General features: G+C 47.7%; 2 protein-coding genes across 2 annotated transcripts; both read left to right on the forward strand.

The window, feature by feature from the left end:
- Positions 1-4,742: 4,742 nt before the first annotated feature.
- LOC123348807 (olfactory receptor 51G2-like) lies at positions 4,743-5,678 on the forward strand. Its single transcript, XM_044986450.1, has one exon. It carries the CDS (start codon positions 4,743-4,745, stop codon positions 5,676-5,678), a length of 936 nt encoding a protein of 311 aa, XP_044842385.1.
- A 9,881-nt stretch (positions 5,679-15,559) lies between these two features.
- LOC123348811 (olfactory receptor 51G2-like) lies at positions 15,560-16,495 on the forward strand. The gene has a single exon (XM_044986458.1). It carries the CDS (start codon positions 15,560-15,562, stop codon positions 16,493-16,495), a length of 936 nt encoding a protein of 311 aa, XP_044842393.1.
- The last annotated feature ends 2,254 nt before the right edge of the window (positions 16,496-18,749 follow it).

Genomic DNA, 18,749 nt, shown 5'->3' on the forward strand with positions numbered 1-18,749 from the left:
TTCTCCCAAGAAATTTTTTGATTCAAATTAAAATGTTTCCTTTTTATCCATATTTTGGGGTAATTTCTCACAGAAAACAGATAATTTTTCTCTGAAAGCTCAGCTGCCATGATGCTGCCCAGCTGCATCTATCTGGATCAGCAAGAGAAATTGGAGGCTTTTCACCTGCCTCTTCCTTGTAACATAAATGAAGGTTGCACTGATGGAGTCTACGGCTGAACTTGGGGTATGGAAAGGTCAAAATCTCCTGGCCAGTCTATGGCTGGAGTATTGTGCCCCTCAGCTACTCTAACCAGCCCTCCCATTTCTGTGCAGCCCCCTGCACCCTGTACAGCAGATCCTGTGGGCAGTGGCTGCTGTGACAGGCCCCGGTAGCACATCTCTGATGAACCTGTGCTAGCAGGGAGCTGGGGAGGGTCCTACAGCAGTTGTGGAGGCCCAAAGATTGTGGGTGGGTAGGCTGAGCTACCAGTGGATCACTGAGCTCTTTGCATGTCTTTGGGATACGGGGATCCTGGGACCCACTGTTTACTCCTCTGGGCAAATTGTAGGACTGGAAGAAACTACGAGAGATTATTTAGTGCAGCCTCCTGGGCTCATGGCAGGACTAAGTATTATCTAGACCATCCCTGACAGGTGTTTGTCTAACCCATTCTTAAGAATCTCCAATTATGGTGATTCTACAACCTACCTAGGCAATTTATTCTAGTGCTAAACCACCCTGACAGTTAGGAAGTTTCCCCCCTACTAGAATGATCTGAGGGTAAGTTCCCTGTACAGGCCTGGTGGAATCTACCCTCTCTGGCCTGCACCCTGGGTTTGTAATGCAGCAAGATCACACCTGTGACAGCCTCATTCTCACCATTCGGCAGCCACCGAGGGAGCCATGTGACTAATCAGAACAATATGAACAGTGATGACAAGCCCGGATTCCAGGGTCGCATCATCCTGCATCCCCTGTGATTTTGACTCCTGCAGTTTGCCATTGGTTGTGACAAAGGTTAAAACTGGTGCCAACTAACCCAAGCAGCTGAGGTTCCCTGATGGCCTAGTCGGCCCCAAGGAAATGTGCAGACATGCTTCATAAAGACAGCTGCCTCCCTCTCTGAACAGATACTAGCTGATGCCTGGGCAACCTCTCCGATGACTCCTTATCCTTTAGGGTGAAGACTTCTGTTGTCAGCGGCTCCCCTTCTAGCAGGAATTGGGTACGTTGGCAGGTTTCACTCTCTTTGAAATGCACAGTGAAGGGAAAAGGCTGTGAGCTGTTTCCATTGGCAGATGTTCTGTGCAGTGGCAGAGGGCTCTCAGCTGGGCTGTCGGGGTGACTCAGTGATAGTAGCTGTAGGGCAGGCAGTGCTAGTTAGCTTGGAAACCCCTCCCATACATCTGCACATGATGCATGGTGGGTTATTGAAGTTACAGAGAGATCTGATGTTCACAGTGAGATTGGAGTGTTAAAACCCCAATGCCCGGCATCAGGATTTCTCAAGGGCCTCCATTTCTAGAGGTGCTGTGTGCTCTGGGCCTGATCCTGCCAGGGGCTGAGCGAGAAGAGACCCCACAGAATATCAGTGACTAGTTCCCAAATTGTCTCAGGTTTATTTTCTCATGGAAATTTAACCAGAAAATGCATTTTCAAAGGTTTTCTTCTGTGGCTCGATTGTGAATGCAGGAATTCAGAGCTGTGTTACTCTGTGGTAACTGGTCCGACAGGGCATATTTCTGTTTCCTGACTGGCTGAGGACTCCAGCATTTCTATGCTGTGGTTACCCATCCGAGTTACAAGGCTACTGGCATCTCTTCCCCCTCTCTGATCTGTGAATGCTAGATGTCAGGCCTCGTAGCCTTCCATGGAATCCTGTGATCCTCCCACCCTCAGGCTGGGCCCTGGGCTACGCACACTGTGGGATGACTGGGCTTGCCGAGCAGGTCTGAGTGCGTTCGGCACCTGTGGTTCTTCCCTCTGGGCGTCTGTGACTAGTGGTGAGACGAGTGACCAGCCAGCCTTCTGGAACTAAAATGTAATTTAATCTGAACAGAAAGAATAAAGTCTAACATGGGAGAATAAGAGGGTTTTTATACAGCAGTCTGTACACATCTCTGGCCCCAAGCCCTCCTCCTCTGACACGGATTCAGAGAGGCCGAGGGCCTTCAGACTTCCCCAGCAGTGTCTGTGCCTGTCAGTCTGAAGAGCTACTCAGCAACAGCTGCCCCAGCTCTGGACAGACTCCCAGCGCTGGCAAAACAAGCTGTGTAACGTGGCTGGAGCCCAGAAATAGGCTCTTCCAGCTAGTAGCTCTGGTTGGGTCTCTCCACCTCTCGGAAGTGCTGACTGAGAGGTGGCTTTTCTTGACCCATTAGTTCCCTTCCTTCTTCTTTTCCAGCAGCCCTCTATTAAAGTGAGAAGAGCCATACTGGTGTAACCAAATATGGCAGCTCAGCTCCATATCTGTCACAATGCTGTTCCCGGGTGCTACATATTTTATGAATACAGGGCAGAGACAGAGAGAGAGAGAGAGAGAGAACAATAGACGACTTTCCTGTGGGAAATGAAGTTCCATTTCCATGAATACCCAGGCATTTGACTTTGAAATCAACTTCCTGAAAACCCTCATCGTGCCTAAATAACAGGAGCTGGGAAGTTTTTTTTTCTCCTGCTGACGATAGCTCATCTCAGTTGATTGGACTCTTTCAGTTGGTATGCATACTTACACCTTTTCATGTTCTCTGTATGTATAAATATCTCCTGTCTGTGTGTTCCATTCTATGCATCCGAAGAAGTGAGCTGTAGCCCATGAAAGCTCATGCTGAAATAAATTTGTTAGTCTCTAAAGTGCCACAAGTGCTCCTGTTCTTTTTATGTACTAGAGCGTGAGAGCTCAGGGAATGAAGATTTTCTACACTGACCCGAGTAGCTGTTATCACTCTGGATACAGGCTACAGACTGACAAAACAGAACCTGAGGAGAACCAGTCAGCTATTAACCCAGGGACAGAGGAGCTACTAAACTTTTGTTTGCTGACAAGCGACTGAATGGCTGAGATGCTGGGATCTTTTCAGATTCTGAAGAAATCCCGATGACAGAAGCTACATTTTCAATCCCACTGTAACCTGAGAAATCATCTCTGAAAGCAGATCAGAGGGGAAACAATAGGTTGACGTGTGTACTAAGGTACAGATGTGTAAATGTTATGCCGAAACATTTAATTGTAGTAACAAATATTACAAACTATGCATGACATGCATTTATATTGAAAGCCAGCAGCAGAGTTGTTAGAATCTCTACAAAAAGGAGCAGTGGCAATTTTGCTGCTTAATTGCTTTGGTTTTCGAAAGTGTTTCAGAAGTGCTCCACATACTGTGTGCAATGGGTTTGTGCTATTAACTCTTCATTCAGCGAACAGTTGTATGATACTGTCTTCTGGCAACTGTTCAGAAGCTGTTTGTGACACTTACATTCAGGGTCATGCACACAGTCCCTCTGCAATACCTGTGCAAGACTTTCCAAAAAGTCAGGAGAGAAGAGAGCTGCTGGTCTGTGTTTCAGCAAAGAGTAAAGTTGAGTCTGGGAAAGGGGAGTGTAATAGTGGTTGCATGTAATTTATGCCCATTGTCTCTTACACGAACATGGCTGAAGTAACTTGCATGCTGAAGTGGATATTAGTGAAAACCTATTGTTTGCACTATTCACCCATTTGTGACTGTCCTCCAACCTACTGAAGTAACTGTATTGGCTTGTAACTTTCCAAGTATCCAAAGACCCTAACATGGGCAGAGGATGCAGATGCTGTGATGAGGTAGAGAAACTTGTAGGATGATCAAATTCTTCGGATTCATTGAACATTAGCAAGGCAATGCACTTCAGCTTCTCTTGGAGGGATTCTTGGGGGTCAGAGTTTATCACCAGGAGCATTTGGTAAGGGAAAGTTAATAGAGGCTGTTTCTGATCGAATTTACACGTGTAAATCTGGAGTGATGTAGCTGAAGTCACTGTTATTGGATTCAGAAGCTGGCCCAAGAATTTACCTATGTACTACAAAGAGGTAGTGGCATAATTTGCATTCTCAGGGGTGGAGAAATTATATATATATATTATATATAAAATGAGGCTATGGAAAATGTTTATAAATATCTTCAGTGCAGGACAGATAAATACAATAACTGTTTTCACTATGAATATTCCGTGTGTTAACACACATGTCCTGATACAATGGGCCACACTCAGAAGTGGAGGTCTGGAAAGGGTTTCTTTTGGAAGGTTACAATTGTAAAAATCACACAGTGCTCAAGTAGGAATGCAAAAGCACAAGACATCAATAGGGACAAGAGCTTAGCAGGATTCAAAGAGGGACTGGATATTTATATGGGTAACCAGAAAATCCAATTACAGTAGTGAGGAATGTTTAAAACAGGTTTCAGATAGGCTCTAAACCTCTTTGATTTACAAAATATTTTTAACTAGAGGGAGTCAGGGGGAAATTTTCCATGGGAGCAGGTTATCTCATAGCTGCCTATTGCGGAGCTTCTTCCACCTGCCTCTGAAGCATGTGAACCTGGCCATGGGCTAGATGGACTACATGTCTGATCCACTGTGTTTTTGCTGATCTTTCTTGAGCTCTTTGCTGTCTTTAAATATCCACTGGGAGCAGAAAGATGTCTTGTTAAATATCATCTAGTTTCCTATTCTTTTTCCTTTTAGGAAGGAAAGTTCAAAACTCCTTGGACCTGCCTAATACATTATGTTAACTGTCAATGACACCAAACTCCAATCTGCAGTGTTCCTTCTCACTGGGATACCTGGGCTGGAAGACGTCCCTTTCTGGATCTCTATCCTCTTTTGCTTAATGTATGTTATTTCGATATTAGGAAATTCAGTCATTCTGTTCATTGTAAAAACAGATCCAAGCCTCCATGAGCCCATGTACATTTTCCTTTCCATGTTGGCCATCACAGACCTTGGCTTATCGATAGCCACCATGCCAACGATACTGGGCATATACTTGTTTAACTCTAGGGAGATCAGCCTCAATGCCTGTTTTGCTCAGCTCTTCTTTATCCACTCGCTTGAATGCATTGAATCCTCTGTGCTGTTGTTGATGGCCTTTGACCGCTTCTTCGCAATCCATGACCCACTGAGATATGCTTCCATCTTAACTCTGCCAAGAATAGCCAAGATGGGGTCGGTGTTTGTGCTCAGAGGTGTAGCTGTAGTATTCCCGCTCCCCATACTCCTGAAACGGTTCCGATACTGTCGAGCCAATGTCCTCTCCCATTCCTACTGCCTGCACCAGGACATCATGAGGATGGCTTGTTCGGATATCAGAGTCAATAGCATCTATGGCTTGTTTGCTAAACTCTTAACAATGGGGTTGGACTCACTGCTCATCTTCCTCTCTTACATGATTATCTTCAAAACAGTGCTGAGCATTGTGTCCCACACGGAGTGCCTTAGGGCCCTAAACACATGTATCTCCCACCTCTGCGCCGTTCTGCTCTTCTACACGCCACAGATCGGCCTGTCTGTGATACACAGATTTGGGAAAGGATCTTCTCCTTTGTTTCAGATTCTTCTGGGTTACATGTCTCTGCTGGTTCCGCCCCTGATGAACCCAATTGTGTACAGCGTGAAAAGCAAACACCTTCGTGCGAGGATAATCAGGGTGTTCATCAAGTGAAGAGTCTGCTTATCACCCATTTCCATCGCTGTTGACATGGGAGATGAACAACACCTGCTTTGGCCCCAAATTCTATTCCAGACCTTTACATCTCAGATGACATCAGCTACAGATCTCCCCTCTGTAGAGAGAGGTTCCAATGGGGTGTAAGGCCTGGAGGAATGGGAGAGGGATGTCCCCACCCGCTAGTGAGGGAGTACAGTGCAGTCAGAGAAGGAGAACCAAGGCAGGCAGCAGCATTTACAAAGTGACTGTGTTCGTGGAGAGCCAGGGAATCAGTGTGATGTTGGCCCATAAAGAGTCGTATTGGAGGCTTCTCCAACCTTAGAATTCCTGTTGATAGTCAATAAAGAGAAGGGATGTGGATGTTGTTTCCCATTACACCTGGCCTGTCACTGTCATGTCTCTGGCTAAACATCCATGGGGCAGGCAAAAAGCTTCAGAGATGTTGTGCAGTTGCATTCCTGGCTCTTCCTGAGCGCTCTGGGTGCTTTGTTATCCATGGGGGCCGCACCAGCTGTGGTCAGGGGCTATTCAAGGGGCATGGACACCCACTCTTCCCCCACGCCTTCAGCCAAGTGCTTGTGACTGAGTCATGTCAGAGTCATGTTTAACACCGGAGCCCCAGGAGAAGCCATTCAGGCAGCCCCCTCTCTCGTTGACGGCTCTGCACACCACACATGTACTGAGCCTACCCTCATCCAACTGTAATACCCCCAAAGCAGAGCAGAGCTGCGTGTGTGAGTGAGGATCTGACACACATCAGTCCTGGCAAGAGACTCAGGGCCAGAGTCCCTCCTTTTCCCCTGCATTTGTGCTACCCCAGGTGCTTGCAAAGGGGTGGAAATGGTCCTCAGCTCCCCCACAGAGGCACAGCTACCTACTATCCCAGCCCAGCCCATTCAGTGTAGAGTGACCACATCTTCAAAAGGCAAAAGCAGGACACATGCAGGAGCCCCGTTCCCCCTGAGACCTCGCCCCTCCCCTATTCTTCTGCCTTGAGATCCCATCCTCTGCTTCCCCCAAAACCCCACCATGTGGATCCTCTTTATCTGAGGCTCCACCCCCTCTCCAGGCCAGAAGCCAGTGCCAGGCTGTGGGATGAGCAGCCCAGGGAGGCAGAGCCACAGTGAGGAGCCCCGGATTGTCCACCTGCCCTGGTCAGAGGGATGGGGGTCCAGAGAGAAGACCTCAACCTGCCATCCAGGACGTAAAGGAAGGTGGAGAGTCCAGGGCTCCCCACAGTGGTCTGGGCTCCCCAGGCTGCTCTTACCATGGACCAGCTCCAGCTGGAATGTAGGAGCAGGAGGAAGGGCCTAGTGGGAAGAGATGGGGCAGGGGTCGGGGCCTCAGTGGAAAAGGAGGATCAGGGGGTGCCGCAAGCCTGAACCCACACTGACCCCAGCAAGTAGAGCACTGGGGGGCTCCTGAGTAAAGGAGGAGGATGGGGCTGGGGGTTAAGAGACCTTATGTTTTGGAGAAGGCCAAATTTATGCGAGCACACAAAGGGGCTCTTGTTTTAAGTAATCCAGGCTGAAAATAAGTCATTGCAAGGAGCTTAGAGGGAAGGGCAGGGAGCCTGCAGGGCCAGTTCGGACCCGAACAGGGCACTCTGGGGTGGCCCCCATCCACAGGAAGTTGGCCAGAGTGGGCTGTGCTCTTGGAAGCCGTTACCAATGGGAAGATGTCAGCTCAGCCCCCAGGCTGCTCTAAACTCCGCTGAGGCAGAGGGAGAACAGGCCAGTGAATCAAACTCCTATAACTGGCTCTTGACCTCCCCACTCTCTGCAGCACAGAAGGGAGCTCTGCTGGCACAGCAGAGAATCCAGCCGGGCCTGTCACCACTCGGATGGCTGGAAGGCTGGTCCTGTGGTCTGATTTGATTCCTTTGCCACGTGTGACTATGGCCAAGCCATTGGGTGTCTCCAACTCTCTGCACAGGTGGATAATAACCCTGCCCTGCCTCACAGCCATGGCGGGAGCATAAATTCTCTGAGACCTAAGATCAGGGCTGTGTCAGGGTTCCACAGAAAAGCAACACTTCAGACATTTGTCTATCAAAGGCCTCTTCCCACAGCCTCCTGTGAGAGCTGCTTCTGGGAAGCCCCGTGACTCCAGCACCGTGGTGTCTGTGGCAGATGTAGGGGTGCTCAGGGGTGAGAGTGAGGGGTAGGAAGTGGATTTCTGTGGGAAGTGTTGGAGCTACACCTGGTGTTCTGGTCCTCTGGCCAGGCAGAACAGTACGGCAGCCAACAGGTGATGGGGTCTGACACGCAAGCAGGACGGAGCGATTTACTAGTCCTTGGGACCCAGGCCCTCAGCCGGAGTGGGGCAGTAACCAATGGGTAGGCTCTGGCCTGCAATCAGGGCAGAGCGGCTAAGCAGTCTAAGAGGCCCAGGCCCAGTAAGGGCAGGACAGAAAAGTAATGGGTCGGCTCTGGCAATCTAGTGGCCCGGGGAAGGGTGAGCACATGATGTCTAGGGGTTTGAGAATACAGGAATGGGGCCCAAGGAGCACAGGGCTCCTGGCCTAAGAAAGGGGAGTACTGCCATGGGCAGGGTGGACACAGGCCCACCCAACTCCTCCATGTCCCAGCAAGGGTCCTCAAAATGGCCCACCTCTGGGTCCGCGAGGATCCACCCACACCATGCTGACCTTGTAGCAGGCCACTTACCAACCAGACAGTTGCCAGGTTCCCCTGGGCTGCTTCCTACTCTCCCCCTTGGGTGTACCTGTGCCCATCATCTCAGGGAACACTGGCCAGTCCTCAGGAGGCAGCCCCAATGGCCCCTCGGCGACTCGGTTGGCCGGAAGCCCAGAGAGATCCATTCAGTCCTCAGGAGGCAGCCCCGGCAGCTCCTCGGAGCTTTGGTCATCCAACGGTCCTGGGAGATCCAGACAGTCCTCAGGAGGCAGTCCCACCAGCCCCTCGGCATCTCAGCCAGCTGGCAGCCCAGAGAACTCTGGCCACTGCTCAGGGGCAGCCTTGGCAGCTCCTCTGCAGGCTCCAGCACCATGTGGGATGCATCTGTCTCCTGTGGTGGCTACAGCACAACTGAGCTGAGCGGCCCGACTTTTGTATTTCCCCTTCCTGTCCTGCCCTTCTGCTTCTAGCGGGGTGGATATGGCTCCACGGTTCTTCCCACCAGTGGGCGTCTTGTGGTCCCTCCTTATCACTCTCAGAGGCAGGGCCGGCTCCAGGTACCACTGTAGGAAGCAGGTGCTTGGAGCGGCCAATTCAAAGGGGCAGCGCTCTGTCTGGTATCAGGGCAGCACATCCGGGTCTTCGGCGGCTGGTCACTCATTCCCTCTCTTCTTCTTTGAGCTGCCACCGAATTGCCGCCGAAGAGGAAGAGAAGGAGGGCCCACTGCCGAACTGCTGCCGAAGAAGTGGCGCAATGTAGCTGCCGCCGAAGTACCGCCCCTTGTCTTTTTTTTTTTTTTTTTTGCCACTTGGGGCAAAGGGGGAATCAGGATGTCTTTCAGAGAGTGAAGGGTCTGGAGAGAGTTACCTGGCCAAACAGAGCCCTGCTGGGCTGCCCCTCGGTCCGATTCTGACCCCCACCCACTCCATGAGCAATGAGAGCCACTTTAGCGCTGGATATAGATCTCACACCCTGCATCCAAATTTCAACATCACCAAGTTAGGGACAGCTGGATCTGGGGGAGGGGGTTGTTTGGGACCAATAGAGAGCTAGCAGCAGGCATTTGGAGCTGGGCTTGGGTCATGCCCCTTTCTACTGATAATGTGCATGGCCTTGCTTACCCGGTGAGTGCATGTCTCATGCCTGAACATGAGGAAGAGACTCTCTGAGTTGTGCCTCAGGTACCTATTGACTCTGGGAGCCAGTCGCTGTTATGTCCAGCCCTCTGTGGTATAACTCTATTCCCTAAAAGAGGAGGCTCTCTGACCCAGTGCAGAGGAAAATAGCGTCTCTGCCATGGATGCACTGTGTGACCAGAAATGTCCCCTAACCAACCCTCAGTATTTTCATGTGTGGGTGCTCCGCTTGAGAAATGGCCAGCAGCACCAACTCCTGGGATTTTATTGGGAGTTTCACATTATTTCCTGTATTTCTAAAAGCCGCAAATTCTGGAATCAAGAGACTGCGCAGGAATCTCGGCTTTCCATTTTCCTAAGAAAGTTAATTTAAAAAGTGAGTTGCAGACAGCTTAGAAAACCTGTAGCAGGTGACCCGAAACACTCAGAAATGAGAGCCACATGAAAACAAATCCCACACTAGTATACTTTTAAATCTCATTATTTTTAAACCATTTTCATGATTTTTTAGTGACGTACTCATAATATTTAAGTGGGATTTAGCAATACTGCGCACCCAGTTTAAAAGATCTGAAGAGCAAGTAGCAAAAGACACAATAATTAAGAGCTACTTTTAAAAAATTACATTAGAAGCAGGAACCCTACCAACCAATATGTGGGGCCACTGGACAATTGAGGCGCTAAAGCAGCACTCAAGGAAGATGAGGCTGTTGCAGAGAAACTAAATGAATTCTTTGCATCGGTCTTCACTGCAGAGGATGTGAAGGAGATTCCCACACCTGAGCCATTCTTTTTAGGTGACAAATCTGAGGAACTGTCCCAGATTGAGGTGTCAGTAACATAACATAAGATAACATAAGAATGGCCCTACTGGGTGAGACCAAAGGTCCATCTAGCCCAGTATCCTGTCTTCCTACAGTGGCCAGTGCCAGGTGCCCCAGAGGGAGAATGAACAGAACAGGTAATCATCAAGTGATCCATCCCGTCTCCCATTCCCAGCTTCTGGCAAACAGAGGCTAGGGACACCATTCCTGTCCATCCTGGCTAATTGCCATTGATGGACCTGTCCTCCATGAATGTATCTAGTTCTTTTTTGAACCATGTTATGGTCTTGGCCTTCCCAACATCCTCTGGCAAGGAGTTCCACAGGTTGACTGTGCATTGTGTGAAGAAATACTTCCTTTTGTTTGTTTTAAACCTGATGCCTGTTAATTTCATTTGGTGGCCGCTAGTTCTTGTGTTATGAGAAGTAGTAAACAACACTTCCTTATCTACTTTCTTCACACCATTCATGATTTAATAGATCTCAATCATATCTCCCCTTAGCCATCTCTTTTCCAAGCTGAAAAGTCCCAGTCTTATTAATCTCTCCTCATACGGAAACCGTTCCATACCCCTAATCATTTTTGTTGAGGAGGTTTTGGAACAAACTGATATATTAAACAGTAATAAGTCACCAGGACCAGATGGGATTCACCCAAGAGTTCTGAAGGAACTCAAATATCAAATTGCAGAACTACCATCTCTGATATATGATCTATGGCTTAAATCAGCCTCTGAGCCAGATGACTAGCAGATAGCTATTGTGATGCTGATTTTTAAACGAGGCTCCAGAGGCAATCCTGGCATTATGGGCCAATAAACCTAATTTCAGCACCAGGCAAATTGGTTGAAACTATAGTAAAGACCAGTATGATCAGATACACAGATAAGCACGATTTGTTGGGGAAGAATCAACACAGCTGTTCAAAGTGGAATCATGACTCACCAATCTGTTCTATTTCTTTGAGGGGGGTCAACAAGCACGTGGACAAGGGGAATTCAGTGGATATAGCCTACTTGGACTTTCAGAAAGACTTTGACAAGGGTCCTCACCAAAGGCTATTAAGCAAAGTAATCAGTCATGGGATAAGAGGGAAGGTGCTCTCATTGGTCAGTAACCGGTTAAAAGACAGGAAACAAAGGGTAACTATAAATGGTCACTTTGCAGAATGGGGACCAGTCCTAGTCAACATATTAATAAGTAATCTGGAAAAAGGGGTAAACTGTGAGGTTGCAAAATTTGTAGATGAGAAAAATGACTCAATATACTTAAGCACAGAGCAGATAAAGAAGTGTGGAGGCCAAGGGCTCTCACTAATCTGGGTGACTGGGTAACAAAACGGCAGATGAAATTCAATGTTGATAAATGCAAAGCAATGCACATTGGAAAACATCATCCCAACTATACATACAAAATGATAGGGTGTAAATTAGCTGTTACCACTCAAGAACGTGATCATGGAGTCATTGTGGCTAGTTCTCTGAAAACATCCACTCAGTGTGCAGTGGCAGTGAAAAAAAGCAAACAGAATATTGAGAACCATTACGAAAGGGATAGATAACAAGACTGAAAATATCATATTGCCTCTATATAAAACCATGGTACACTCACACCTTGAATACTGTGTGCCATTCTGGTTGCCCCATCTGAAAAAAGATATATTACAATTGGAAAAGATACAGAGATGGGTGACAAAAATGTTTATTGGTATGAAACAGTTTCCATATGAGGAGAGGTTAAAAAGATTGGGACTTTTAAGCTTAAAGGGGGATAAGATAGAGGTCTATAAAATCATGAGTGGTGTGGAGAAAGTGAATAAGAAAGTGTTATTTACCCTTTCACATAACACAACAAACAGAGGTCACCCATGAAGTTAATAGGCAGCATGTTTAAAACAAACAAAAGAAAGTAATTCTTCACACAATGCATAGTGAGCCTCTTGAACTAATTGCCAGGGGATGTTGTGAAGGCCAAAAGTTTCACTGGGTCCAAAACCGAACTAGATACGTTCATGGAAGATAGGTTCATCAGTGGCTCTTAGCCAAGATGGCCAGGGATGCAACCCCATGCTGTGGGTGTCTCGAAACCTCTGACTGTCAGAAGATGGGAGCAGATGAAGGAGGATGGATCACTTGATAATTTCTCTGTTCTGTTCATTCCCCCTGAAGTACCTGGCATTGGCCACTGAAAGAAGACAGGATACTGGGCTAAATGGACATTGGTCAGAATCAATATGGCCATTCTTATGTTCTTAAATTGTTGCTCTGATGGATGGGCTAGGGCAGACAAACCTTTGGCAGGGGATCCCTCTGTTATAGGGCTGGTGTAATCTGTTTTGGATGCTGCCCAGCCGCAACCACCTGGAGTACCCCAAGAGAAATGGGAGTCTTTGCATCTGCCTCCTCCTCGTAACATAAATGAAGGTGGCACTGACGGAATCTATGGCTGCACTGTGCACTTCCAATCTCTGTGCAGCCCCCTCCACCGTGTACAAGGCCCCTTCAGCAGATCCAGTGGTCAGTGGCAACTGTGACGGGCCCTGGTAGCACATCTCTGATGAACCTGTGCTAGCAGGGAGCTGGTGAGGGTCCTAGAGCAGGTGTGGAGGCCCAGAGATTGTGGGTGGGAGGCCGAGCTACCAGTGGATCACTGAGATCTGTGCATAACTTTGGGGATCCCTGTGCCTAACTTTGTCCAACTTTTCATTCCTCAGGGAGCAGGGAAGGGAAACCTGCCTCCTGAAACAATCCAAGTGAAATTTCCATGTGGCAAGCCTTGTGGAATCTCACTTCCCTGGCCTGCACCCTGGGTTTGTAATGCAGGAAAGGGGGCTGCCTGGGAGAAATCCAGCCCTATATTATTATTATTATTATTATTATTATTATTATTATTATTATTATTAATTTCAGAAAGATCACAGCTGTGACAGTATGGTCATTACCGCTCAGCCGCCCTCGAGATAGCCCTGTGACTAATCATAACCATACGAACAGTGATGACACGCCCAGATTCCAGGAATAGAGCCTGCAGCAGGGCTTGTGTTGCAGTCCAGTTGGGTAACATCACCACAGATCCCCTGTGATTTGGCCTCCTGCAGTTTAAAGTTGGTGCACACAAAGCCAAGCAGCTGAGATTCCCTGATGGCCAAGTGGCCCCCAAGGGAATGTGCAGACATGCTTCATAAAGACAGCTGCCTCCCTGTCTGAACAGATGCTGCCTGCTGCCTGTGCAACCTCTCTGATGACTCCTTGTCCTTTAGGGTGAAGACATCTAGTGTCAGTGGCTCCAAATCAAGCAGGAATTGGGTACGATGGTAGATTTCACTGTCTTTAAAATGCAAAGTGAAGAGTAAAGGCTGCAGGCTAGCTCCATTCTGGATCCACTCTGATGGGGACCTGGGCAGGCCGAGGGACTTCAGACTTTCCCAGCGATGTCTGAGCATGTCAGCCTGAAGAGCTTCTCAGCATTGTAAACTCAGCAGCATGGCTGGAGTCCAGAAATAGGCTCTGCCAGCATATAGCTCCGTTGTTTTCTCTCCACTTCCCTGGAGTGGTGACTAAGAGACGGCTTTTCTTGAGCTGTTGCTTCTTTTTTTCTGAAAGAAGATCAGAGGGGACAGAATGGGTTGACGTGTGTATACCAAAGTACAGTGTGTAAATGTTATGCCAGAACTTTCCATTGTAATACAAATATTACAGACTAACCTTTCATGACATGAATATATGTTGAGAGCCAGCTGCAGAGTTGTTGCAATCTCTAAGGCAAGGAGATGTGGTAACTTTGTGCTTCTATGGCTTTTACTCTAGAACGTATTTCAGAAGTTCTCCAAATAGTATTTGAAATGGCTTTGTGCAATTAACACATTGTTCTGTGAACAGTTGTATGATACTGTCTCTTGGTAACTGACCAGAAACTGTTTCTAACAATTACATTCAGGGTCATGAACACAATACCTCTGTAATACCTGGGCAAGACTTTCCAAAAAGTCCTGAGAGAAAAGAACTGAGAGTTTGTGGCTCAGAAAACACTAGAGCTGAGGGGTAGGAAAGGGGAGTGTAATAGAGGTTGCATGTAATTTATGCACAACACCTGTTACACGAGCATGATTGAAGTAAGTCAGCTTGATATTAGCACAAACCTAGTGTTTATATATTCACATTTTTGTGATGCCATCCCTTCCCCGACCCAGCTGAAGTAACTCTCTCTGTTACCTTGTAACTTGCTAAAAATCTACAGACCCTAGCATGGGGAGGGGATGCAGATCCTGTGAGGAAGTAGAGAAGCTTGTAGGATGATTGAATTTTCCGGATTTAGTGGACATTAGCCAGGCAAAGCATTTCAGCTTCTGTTGCAGGGATTCTTGGGAGTCAGAGTGTATCATCCAGAGCCTTTGGTAAGGGAAAGTTAATAGAGCCCGGTTCTGACGGAATTTACAGATGTAAATCTGGATTGACACAGTTGAAGTCAATGCAATGGAATTCAGGACCTGGCCCTAAGAATTTATTCCATGTACTGCAAAGAGGCAGTGGCATAATCTGAACACTCAGCAGTGGATAAAATAAAAAATATGCATATAATGAGACAATAAAATGTGTTTATAAGTAACTTCAATGCAGGACAGCTTTATACAATGACTATTTTCACCATCCACTTGCCATGTGTTTACAATGTGATACATGTGATACAATGGGCCACACTCAGAAGTGGAGGGCCAGAAAGGGTGTCTTTAGGAAGGTCACAACTATGAAATCGCACAGTGCTCAAGTGGGTTGCGGAACTCAGAGCCACAAGATATCAATAGGGCCAAGAGAAAAGTATGATTCAAAGAGGGACTGGATGTTTATATGGGTAAACAGAAAATCCAATTACAGTAGTGAGGATTTGATTTAAAAAGTCTTGGAAGAGATCTAAACCTTCCAGATTTACATCACAAAATGTGTCTAACTAGTTGGTGTCAGGGGGAAACTTTCCCTAGGAGCAGGTTATCTCATAGCTGCCTGTTGCAAGGCTTCTTCCACCTTCCTCTGTATCATCTGGAACTGGCCACTGGATACTCAGTTAGATGGACTGCAGGTCTGATCCAGTCTGGCAGTGCCTATCTTCCTATCGGTGCTGTAAATCCAAGACTATGTATTTGCTGATCTTCCTTAAGCTCCTGGGAGTCTCTCAAGTTGCACTGAGAGCAGAAAAATGTCTCATTAAATATCATCTAGTCTCCTGTTCTTTTTTCTTTTAGGAATGAAATTTCAAAACTTTTTGGAATGGCCCAGTCCATTATGTCAGCTGTCAATGACACCAAATTCAACTCTGCAGTGTTCCTTCTCACCGGGATACCTGGGCTGCAAGAGGTCCATCTCTGGATCTCTATCCCCTTCTGCTTAGTGTATGCTATTTCAATAGTAGGAAACTCAGTCATTCTGTTCATTATAAAAACAGATCCAAGCCTCCATGAGCCCATGTACATTTTTCTTTCCATGTTGGCCATTACAGACCTTAGCTTATCGATAACCACCATGCCGACGATACTGGGCATATACTTGTTTAACTCTAGGGAGATCAGCCTTAATGCTTGTTTTGGCCAGCTGTTCTTCATCCACTTTCTTGCAAAAATTGAATCCTCTGTGCTTTTATTGATGGCCCTTGACCGCTTCATTGCGATCTGTAACCCATTGAGATATACTTTCATCTTAACCCTGCCGAGAATAGCCAAGATGGGGTTTGTGTCTCTAGTAAGAGGGGTGGCCCTAGCATTACCATTCCCCATTCTGCTAAAGCAGCACCGGTACTGTCAAGCCAATGTCCTCTCCCATTCCTACTGCCTGCACCAGGACATCATGAAGTTGGCTTGTTCAGATATTACAATCAACACCATCTATGGCATGTTTACTACAGTCTTCACGTTGGGGTTCGACTTGCTGCTCATCTTCCTCTCTTACGTGATTATCCTCAAAACAGTGCTGAGCATCGCATCCCATGCAGAGCGCCTCAGGGCCCTGAACACCTGCGTCTCTCACCTCTGCGCCGTCCTGCTTTTCTACACACCCAACATTGGCCTGGCTGTGATCCACAGATTCTGGAATAGCTCTTCTCACTTACTTAAGATTCTCCTGGGATATGTCTACCTGCAGCTTCCCCCCCTGATGAATCCAATCGTGTACAGCGTGAAAAGCAAACATCTTCGTGCAAGGATAATGAGGGCATTCGTCAAGTGAAGGGTCAGTTCATCACCCAGCTCCAGTGCCTGTGACACAGGAGACAAAAAACATGAGTGATGGCCATGGCCAGCTATTGCACCCTGGTTCCTTTTCGCCTGAGGCTCCTCCCTTTGCCTCATCTCTTCCCCCAAGGTCCCACCCCTACTGCTCCCTTTTAACCGAGACTCTGCTCCCTCTTCTGTCTGGAAGACAGATTAAGAGCTGCCCAGAGATTCACAGTGTCTGTGAGGTGCCCCAAACCCTCCACATTTTACCCCGCAGGATGTACAAGCCAGGGAAAGTGGACAGTCCTGGGTTCCTCACATGAGGCTGTGCTCCCGGAGCAGCTCTTACCATGGCCTGACTTGGGCCTGGCTGGGAGGCGGAGCATCGGGGAAAGTGGAGAAGCAGGGTGCAGGGCTTAGTGGGAAGAGATGGGGTACAGGGTCAGGCTTCAAGGGAGAAAGGGGAATAGGGGATGTGGCAATTCTGAAACAAATCTCACTTCAGCAAGCAAGATGGTGGGGATGTTCCTGAGTAAAGGAGGAAGATGGGGCTGGAGGGACTGAGACCCTGGGTTTTGGAGAAGACTAAATTAATCTGACCCCACAAAGGGGACTTCTCGTTTAAGTATCCCAGGCTGAGAGTAAGTCACTGCAAGGATCTCAGAGAGAAGGTCAGTGTGCCTGCAGGGCCACCTCGGGCCTGAAGGAGGCACCCTGGGGTAGCATCTCTCCTCAGGGACTTGGCAAGAGTGTGCTGTGCTCTAGGACGGTGTTACTAATGGTTTATGTCAGCCCAGTCCCCAGGCTGCTTTAAACGCCGCTGTGGTAAGGTGAGAACAGGCCAGTGAATCAAATCACTGTAAATGGCTCCCCACTCTCTGCAGCACAGGAGGGAGCTCTGCTGGCACAGCAGAGAATTCAGCTGGGCCTGTCACCACTCAGGGGACTAGAAATCTGGGTCTGTGCTCCAGACACTGCTCTGTGACTCAGGACTGCTGGGCTTGGTTCCCTTTCCATGTGTCACCGTGACCGAGCCATTGGCTGTCCCTGAGCCCCTGCACAGATGGATAATAGCCCTGCCCTGCCTCACAGCGGTGTCGGGAGGATAAATACATTCCAGGTGCTCAGATACTCTGTGACCTTAAGCTCAGGGCTGAGTCAGGGTTCCACAGAGCAACACCTCTGACATTTGCCTATAAAAGGCCTCTTACAACAGCCTCCTGTGACAGCTCCTTCTGGGAAGCCCCGATTTCAGCACCTTCATGTCTGTGGCATATGTGGGGGTGCTCGGGGGTGAGTGTGGGGTAGGTAGGGGATTTCTGAGGGGAGCGTTGGAGTGTCACAAGGAAGCCAAGAGTTTCTGCACAGTCACCCGATCGGTATTTGCAACCCGTTGAGGCTTAATGGGTCTAACTGCCAAACAATGGAGGAAGTGTTACTGGGGCCTCATCTTAGATGTCTGGCTGAGAGGAAGCAGTCTCAGGGCAAAGGTCAGTCATGGACATGGCTGAGCAGTACGGTGACTGGGCCCAGGCTCACACAGGGTTCAGCACAGGCTGCTTCCACAAGAAATGGGCAAACAGACGGGAAGATGCTCTCAGATACACAGGGAAACTAAGCTGTGTCTGAAGACCTCCTTGGCTTTCCAAAAGAATGTAAGTTGGGTCAGTTCTGTTCCTGTATCTCCAGAGCAAAGCTGGTGTAACTCAGCTTGTAGTGAGACGTGAGATAGATGAGTTTAGACGTGACAAAGAGTCCTGTGATCTTATAGACTAACAGATGTATTGGAGCATAAGCTTTCATGGGTGAATACCCACTTCTTCAGACGCATGAGTGTGGACGTGTGACATCTGCCTGTTATTTTAAACCCATTTTCTCTAATGCTTTCTGTTATTTGACAATAAATCTCCTACTTTTAAGGAGGGTGGGGTTAACTGTATAGCTCTGGTCACAAACCCCCCTAAAGGGAAAAGTCTGGGCCGTCGAGTCGAATGTGCTTGGTAATAATTGTGATGTTGCAATCTATATGTTTATGGAAATAGGCTCATGAGTGTAAATATGTTTTGCGCTAGATATGCCATGTAACATATCTTTGCAATGGTTATGATCTACTGAATATATTCATCCTATTTCTATGCATGTATCATTTTTATATCTGAAGTTATAAGTGTTGGCTTTGTTAGGCAAGAGTTAAAAACTCAGTTAGCAGCTAAAACAAAAACCCATGTAATTAACAAGCAGAAACAGCAGAAGCACAAGGACACTGA

This window comes from Mauremys mutica, chromosome 1, assembly GCF_020497125.1.
Source record: "Mauremys mutica isolate MM-2020 ecotype Southern chromosome 1, ASM2049712v1, whole genome shotgun sequence".
NCBI classification, from domain to species: Eukaryota; Metazoa; Chordata; order Testudines; family Geoemydidae; genus Mauremys; species Mauremys mutica.